At 37.4% G+C, this 8,725-nt stretch overlaps 1 protein-coding gene across 1 annotated transcript; it reads right to left on the bottom strand.

Moving 5' to 3' along the window:
* Positions 1-3,904: 3,904 nt before the first annotated feature.
* On the bottom strand, positions 3,905-5,604 carry LOC107699471 (protein FAM84B-like). Its single transcript, XM_016500723.1, has one exon. It carries the CDS (start codon positions 5,264-5,266, stop codon positions 4,271-4,273), a length of 996 nt encoding a protein of 331 aa, XP_016356209.1. The 5' UTR covers positions 5,267-5,604; the 3' UTR covers positions 3,905-4,270.
* Positions 5,605-8,725: the final 3,121 nt, after the last annotated feature.

Here is an 8,725-nt window from a genome sequence, read left to right as displayed (position 1 = left end):
TCTCTCTCTGGCATTCAGACATGTTTTACTATCACCACCTTCTAATGTAAACAGTCTCAACGTTTCCATGGAAGTGAGGGGTGGGATGAGAGTCAGAGCCACAGTTTGACTAACCCAACAAGCCCTGGCAAAGAGAAGGGATTAAGAAGATAACATGTTATTAAAGAGTAAAGATTTAGGCTTGTTCTGACAGCTATGCAAATGCAACTTATTACTTAATATATTAAAATATAAAGAATACTAAATTGAATACTTGGTGGCAAAAAACATTTATAAAGATTTTAACCAAACAAACATTTTATCTGAAAGAATTAGTTCACCCAAAAATGAACATTTCCTGAACATTGACTCATCCTTATAGGCTGTCTAAGATGTAGATGAGTTTGTCTCTTCATTGGAATAGATTTGGAGGAATTTAGCATTATAGCAGCTCACCAGTGGATCCTCTGCAGTGAATGAATGCCATCAGAATGAGAGTTTAAACAGCTGACTAAAACGTCACAATAATCCACAACTAATCCACACAACTCCATCAATTCATGTCTTATGTAGTGAAAAGCTGCATGTTTGTAAAAACAAATCCATTGCTACGGCATTTAACTTTAAACCATAATAAACCACAAATCCATAAACCATGAAAACACTTCATAGTGAAAAACGTAGTCCCCTGTTGTCCTCTCACATCAAACTGATATAGTTTACAACTGTCTTTGCTGGTAAATGGTTGTTGATCTGTGAGCGTTTCTCTCCTATCAAGCTAGACAATTTTAGTAGCGAAAGCAATAAGGAGGACTTGTATTTTAGCTGGAAACAACAGTTTGAACTTCAATAGTGGATTTATTACTAACTCACTTTTTTTTTTCACTGAAGTCATTTGGATTACTTGTGGATTATTGTGATGTTTGGACTCATAGTCTGACGGCACCCATATACTTTTGAAGATCCATTTGTGAGCATGTGATCTAATGCTAAATATCTCCAAATCTGTTCTGATGAAGAAACAAACTCATCATCTTGGGTGGCCTGAGGGTGAGTACATTTTCAGCAAATTGTCAGTTTTGGGTGAACTATTCCTTGCAGTATTGTCAGCTCTGTCTGATGGGGTACCCTTACGAAAAATAAGTTTATTCAAGTGTGCTATTAGTATACTTCTTTTAAACTAAAAATAGGAAAGTATACTTTTAGTCTACTTTTTATGTACTTCTCAGAAATGGGCTTATGTACTTCTCAGAAATATACTTAAAATGACATTTAAGTATACTTGACTATACTTGTGTTCCTAGAATCCGTGTTTTCATTGTTATACTGTAGGGGGCGACAAGTATACTACTAGTACACTGATATTTGTATACTTACTACATAAAGTATACTTAAAAATATACTTGAACTTTATTTAAGTATACTTACTAAAATAAACTTGAAGTATACTACTTTTTGGTAAGGGTAATCAGTTGTACAACATCATTTCACATCCTGTTCCTGCCTTGCATATGTAAGGTCCACGCACTTGGCCCAAGGAAGGTATCCAGTGGTGGCTGGTTATTCAATTTAAGTTAAATTCTAATCTGACTCCATTTTATTATCTAATCTGACTCCATTTTATTATGACCTCGCATTTGAGTTAGAATGTCAATTATTATTGATCATTTATAGGATAATTTATCTAGACATCTGATTATTCTATTTATTCTTTAATATTATTGTACTCGGTCATTCGGGTGCTCATGTCGCTCAAAGATATCGCTTCAGCTGTTAGCGTATCTTACGATCACATTCTCGTCAGTCTTGGTTATTTGACAGAGGTAATTGTCTAATACTGTAGACACCTGATAGTAGCTTTGGTATGGTCATGCCATGGTTTCCCCATGTACACTTTGCTAATATAATATTACAATAAACGGTTAGGCTCACCCTATTTAGGCTGGTCGAAGGACATCCAGTTGACCTAAACGGAAATTCCCTATAAGCCCATACAATCTAAGTACACTTGAACTAATGCCAAGTGTTAGCCGGATCTCTAAAGATACAATTGGTGTGCCCTATGCTCCATCTCAACTGAATTTTAGTCCGTTACTAACCTGACGCAGGAAATGCGGTAACAAGGATACAACGTAATCTACTAGAGTCAATAATTACAGAGTAAAAAAGGATAAAATCAAATGTAACTGTAACAAATGTAATAATTTATTATCAGTCAGGTAAATATGTATTATGCCAATTACATTCAAATGATACCAAACATGACTGTAAATATTACTTGCATTCATGTAGAACATTATACTATTGACCATTCTGAGTGAACCAGGTGGAGGGAGGATGGGTGACGGGAAGGAAGGGGATGAAAAGGAACTGATGCATATGCGAGAGAGGCATTTTACCGCATTTTCTCTCAGTGGGATGTGGAGACAGATGTCTGTATGTTAATGCACTGTGTGTGTATTGTCCATCTCAGAAGATAAAAGTGTCTGAGGTTCTGTAAATCTTACACACAGAAAACCTCACCCTATTGAACAGGAAGGGCGGTTTGTTTACATGTTGTCTAAGTATTTCGTCATAGTCCATAAAATCTTTGCACACACAAGACAGCAATGTGGCCCACTACTGAGTTTGATATACAGCGTAGTAAAGCACAGAACAGCTTTATGTGGCAAAAAGGATTTGGGGATGAATGTCAATCATTGGTAGCTGCAAAGACTCTTTAAAAATAGCTATTTCATAGTTGAGTTTCTTTGTGTGACCTGTGGGGGATGTCTTAAAGGCATATTTGTGCCATTGAGTTACACATAAAATAATAACTGATGAAGATCGCATGCAGCTTAATTATTTGTCTAAACCGGCAACTTTATTTGATTAACGTTGGCTTAAATTACATGATTTTATGCTTAAATCTGAGCCAGTATCTTAAATTAGATGAGAAATTAGTTTAAATTGAGACTTAAATCTAATTAAGACTTCTAGTTTGAAACACTTCAAAAATCAGTGGTTATCTTTTCCGAGCATCTGTACATCTTATCTTGGGAGCGCAGTCAACTTCTCCAGCAGATATGTAAATCCTCTCTTCTTTGGCTAAACAAGACCTTCTTTAGGCAACATTATCTCACAGATACTACCAACGGGGGGATCTCAAGTCTGGTATCATGAAACAACACACATCAGAAACTCAGAGACCACATTTTTCTTTCTTGCTATGGCCCCTTTTCTCCCTATTGATTCATATCAAATCCCTAAAGGAGCACAACAAAAACAACACAGAAGGCAAATACATGCTTTATGAACATAAAAAAGAGAGTTTTTAAATGGTCACTACCCAGTTTTTCTTACATATCAACTCTACTATATAATGCTGTCTATACCTGTAATATGTGGCATCATTAAAAATGATATAAGTAAAATATAATCATAAAAGTCACCAGGGAAAACAAAATATACATTTAGATGGGCCAAGTGACGATCTGTGGGAGAAATCCTTTCCTCTGTACATTGTAAACTCTTCGTTATTTTAATCATATTCATAAATGAATGTTTACTTTTTTTCCCCTTGGGGTGTTTTTCATCATTAAATGTTCGGATGCTCATGAAATAAATATGATGGAATTAGGAGTCAACTCCGGAGAGAAAACGTTCAATCACCCCAACAGACTGAAAAAAACATCATAAATATATATATATATAAAAAACAAGTTCTATCTATCAAACCAATTGGAAGAGTTGATCTGAACTGACCGCTGAAATACATTTAAAATAAAACTATCTTCTCTGCATATGCATGAATAACACTTGAATAAGCTCTGTAGCAAAAATATATAGGTTTATATGTACTTGTTGAGACAACTGAAGCTAAATAACAAAATGTCATGATGATTATATCACAATCCAATGCTGAGGAACAAACCCTTGCTTAAGTAAAAATATTCAGACTTTATTGAAATATGTGTCAAGGTAATACATACTTTGCCAGTCCTCAAAATAAAATACTATGAATGAGATCATTAAAAGGTGATATGTAAAGGCTTTCATAAAACGTTCCCTTGGATGTGAATACAGCAAAGTGAGGGAATGATCAAATCCTTATTACAAAAACACCAGGATTATCAATGCAAACAAGCTGAAGTTGTCCAATTTATAAAAGTGCTGCTGACGGAAAAGTCTCTTGAGAAACTCTGATGAAATTGCAACACTGCCGCTGTGCTTGAGGTGATTACAAATAAAGCCCATATCCTCCACGATGAGGCTGTTTGGCCACTAGATAACCTCCTTCTTTGATCCATCATCAGTTACAATTGTAATCATTCTCAGTGTCTTCTGTGCAATTTAAATGATTATCCAGTTCCTCAACAACGGCTTCCCTTCCCATTTGATCGTTTCTCCTCTTTTCCATGATCAAATCCTCCAAACTCTGAAAGTCCAAAACGTGACTTTTCTTCTCTGACAGCTGCAGTTTCATCTTGTACGGCTGCTTCCCGATTCGTATCTCGCCTCCCGTTTTAAACTCGCGTTTGCCAAACCTGCACCAGGCAGCGAAGCATTCAGAGTTCTTCCAGCAAATGTCTCGCTCTTTCATCCCAACTTGCTCCATGGCATTCTGCACCACAACATCCGGGCTCAGCGCGCGAAACTTATACAGCTCGTTCACAATTCTGCCCCTTTTACCTTGACTGGCATCGAAAATAAAGTCGCATTTAATCTCGTTTCTTTGCAAATGAACCACCTGTAGCTCGCCGACGTATACTGCCCAGTGCGGGTATTGACCGATAGCCACAAACTCTACCAGGTCACCGGGTTTGCACTTATTCGCCAAGTTTTCGGACGACAGGGTTCCCACTTCACCGAACCTGCTATTCCTTTCGTATATGCACTCGTCGCGATAATATAACGCGCTTTCTAATTCATTGCGGCAGTCGTAGTGTTTAACATCTTCCTTTTCTGTCTGAACATCGATGTTCTCCTCTTGCTCGTCGTCGTCATCCGCGGAGAAAATATAAGACACGCCGATCCGTGGAGCGTCGTCCTCTAGGTCGAATCCATTAGGGTCAGTCGTGGGTAATTCATTGTAATTCAAATGGGTAAGTTTCTCCACTTGATTCCCCATAACAGAAACTCGTGTGAACAGTTTCGCGTCCCACCTGTATAGGTCGCGGAGGGGATATTTCAAAAACGCAACACGTAATCCGGCTCTGGAGCCCAGTTCAGGTCTAAGTCCATGTCTTCTTTTTATCGGCGAATTGCTGTTTGGAATAACCGCGTGATGTGCGTTTTGGCATATCATACAGCTATCCGAAGTGTTTGTCAGCCATCAGATAGTGCTGAGTTTCAGTCTGCGTTCTGAACAGGTGCGTCTCACCTGCTCACTTCCTGCTGTGAACCGCAGACGGGAAGCCCATCAGACACAGCGGTGAACCCACGGGGAGTCCTGCGGTAACGTCTCCGGGAAAGAAATGCACTTTGGATGAGTTATTTCCTCTCTTTCCAAGTAATGGACAGCGTCCACGGCTCTTTCAAATTCTGGCAGAGGCAGCACAACAGCGCTCTGTGTGAAATAGTATTGCGCACGGTGATGTTTACACAAGGCACGGTCAGTTAAAGAGACAGTGCACATTTAGACTGGAAGCGGAATTATGTTGGTTCTTCCGCTCAGTGAGCTAAACTCTCTCAGAGTCTACAGTTTAAAGATTACCTTTCTGACCAGATGCTAATATTTTATAGTCTATATGTGCCTGCATAAATTCGAGATGCTAGTGAATCGGTTTTTATTGACTTAGCATCTCATGTGACATATCTGAACTTTGAACTCATACATAGGCTATTGACATTTTCAGGCTTCATGATGACGCAATACTACAGAATGCAGATATACTACAAATCAGTTCTTTAAAATCTTTTTACTTATTGTACACAGGACGTGTGTGAATTATATAGGCTAGAAGTATATGATTGTACAATTAAGGTTGGAAGGCCTCCAAATAAGGTCTAAAGTTCAGCTGTTACATTATATATTATTCAACCACATTTGGAAACATCTTTTAAGGTGTGGTCACATTAGCGAAACTTCTGCAAAATTGGTCTATATTATAGTAATGTTTAAAATAAAGCTTCTCGAGGTCACACAGAAGTCGCTTTCGAACCAAGCAGCTTTTTGTCAGTAACGAATTTGTGTGACCAACATGAACCTATTGCTAAATTTGCAAACATTTTGCCCTAATGTGAAATTCCAGATCGAGTAGATTCCTATTGAATTGACTGTATTTCATCCATGAAAAAATCAATGAACAGTGGTAAATGTGTCACCATTGGTACATAAAGAGACACTATAATTACAGCAACACCTTTTTGATTACTGCCTTTAATGGATGATGCATCGAGAAAGTCTTTATTTATCACATTATTACAGACATTAAATCTATATTTAAAAACAATTAAATTAAAATCAATTAAATATATATTGAAAGCATTAAATTTCTGACAGAAATTATTTTAGTTTTTATATCAAAATATAAATATTTTATTTTAATATTATTCCTATTGTTAGAATATTTTTCTGCTTCAGGGTAGATGCTATATTTAAAAATTCTTGAATGAAAACAATTTTTAAAAATCCCCGTGACAAGAAAAACTGGACATGTTTCAGTTAACTGTACATCTATTTCTCACTGCCTGTTTTCATTAATGAACAATGAAATATGTCATCTACCCTGAATAAAGTCCCTTACTGTGTCCTTCACAATAAATACAGTGGCAGCATCTTCAGAGGCGTCTCCCAGGAGGTACTTCAGCTTGTGGTATCCAGTCTGGGGCACGTGTGTCTGTAAACCACTGCAGTGTTTAGTCCTGTGTTGTGGATTGCCAAACAGCTAGCCTCTGGCTGTCAGTCCATCACCTCCAGTGCAGGGGCTCCTCATGCCCAGAAGCGTGCCTCAGCTCTTAATTACCTAACGTAACAGCTGGTCAGCGAGTCTGCCGTGTATTTGCTCACTCCGGTGCGGGGATATCTGGCTGTTGCCGTGAGGCATATCAGTTATAAACCGAGCGTCCGTCTCCCATCACCACATCAAAATAAATACAGCCTCCTGACAGTCTCTTCAGGCCAGACACACCTGCTTCCCTAATATTTAAATATTAATATTAAAACTCATTAGCATAATGTGCTTAATATCTTTTGAATGGTGTACACTTTTGTCAAGTCACCATATAGAGCAATTTATACTACACTGAACAAAATTATAAATGCAACACTTTTGTTTTTGCCCCTTTTGTGTACATAGAAAAAGTCTTGAAAATGGGGGCAAAAACAAAAGTGTTGTGTTTATAATTTTGTTCAGTGTATAAAGATTGTTTCAAATGCAAATTGTTTTCAAATATGAGACAAATCCGAATTCTGCTGTAAAGCAGCTCTAACAAGACAATAGTGTTATCATTCAGCTCCAGTCAGTTCAGAGTTGGTTCGTAAATATATAGGCTTTCAATGAACAGTTCTTAAAAGTAAATTTTTTAGCATAAAAACATTTCAATAATATTTTCAATAATACAATACATTTTAATATTTTGATTTTAATAAACATTGTTCCGCTATAAAAAAAATAATACAAATGTTTGTGCAATGGAAAGGTTAGATGTTAAGGGTATCATGGAACCATCAATGCCAATGAAGAACCATTATGTTCCAAAAACACATTATGTTCTTTAACATTTTTGTAAATAACGAATGATTCAGCAATCAGTCCTCTGAGTGACATTTTCACTGAAAGCTTATATGTTATAAAGATCCACACACCTCGCATCTCTATCCTGGTGAGTAAACAGAGGCATTTCAACTACCTGACATTTCAGTATTGGTCTGACACGACCATGGGAATTCCTCTGAGTGTTTGGACTCTACAAAGATCTTTTTTTTTTTTTTTTTTTTTAAGTTTCTCTCACCCCGAGAGCCTGTACTCTGGCCATTTTTAATGCCATGGCACCTTGTGTCAGTATGCCTGTGACACTGTATGAAGCTGTCTGCCACCGCTGAAGGTATAAAGATAAACAGCGTTGCCTTCACACTGACTCGCTCAGTGAAAGAACTCATTATTTAGTTTCCTCAACTGTTAAAAGAAAAAGACGTCTGGAACACAACACCACCGAGAGTAAACAAAATAGGGTGAAAGTGCCACTCTAGTGGGAATGCATCTATGTTTTTGTTTCCAGTGGCTATGCACTGGTTACATCAGAAGAATTTTAAGCAGCTAATAGTAAGCCCCTTAAGACCCCTCTTTCTCTCTTTAGGTTTCCAAAGGCAACTGTGCTCCATCAAAGGTGTATTATTGCTGAAGGTACACGGCGTGTGTCTGTTTGTGTCACACCAATGAAGCGTACCATGAAGCCTGGGCTGGCTGCAGAGAGAAGAATAAAAAGAAGGCTGAGAAGATTGTCAGGTGACCAAAAGAAAATGAAAATGACAGAGGTATGTCAATGGTATTGAATGCAACTCTGTTATTGCAAATTAGTTACTCTGATATTTGTTTTTCTTTAATTAATAAATAGCTGCAATGTCCCATAGTACATTGTGGGTTTGCTGAAAAAATCAGGAAACCACTTATAGTTAGTTTAGTGATCAATAATATTCAGTGCAGTGAAACATTCATGTTTCTATTCATAATAGCACGAGTAATGAGTATAAGGACTTATTTTATTCCAACAAGTTCAAGTATCATTTGAGCTGCACTGACCTCTAGAGGAACATGACATTTTA

Source organism: Sinocyclocheilus anshuiensis, unplaced genomic scaffold (assembly GCF_001515605.1).
Source record: "Sinocyclocheilus anshuiensis isolate Anshui unplaced genomic scaffold, SAMN03320099.WGS_v1.1 scaffold670, whole genome shotgun sequence".
Taxonomy (NCBI): domain Eukaryota; kingdom Metazoa; phylum Chordata; class Actinopteri; order Cypriniformes; family Cyprinidae; genus Sinocyclocheilus; species Sinocyclocheilus anshuiensis.
The sequence above is the reverse complement of the archived record's forward strand: the minus strand, read 5'-3'. Positions and strand labels throughout refer to the sequence as shown.

Coding starts and splice junctions, on each gene's coding strand:
- LOC107699471 (XM_016500723.1), bottom strand. CDS start 5,266: ATGATATGCCAAAACGCACATCACGCGGTTATTCCAAACAGCAATTCG.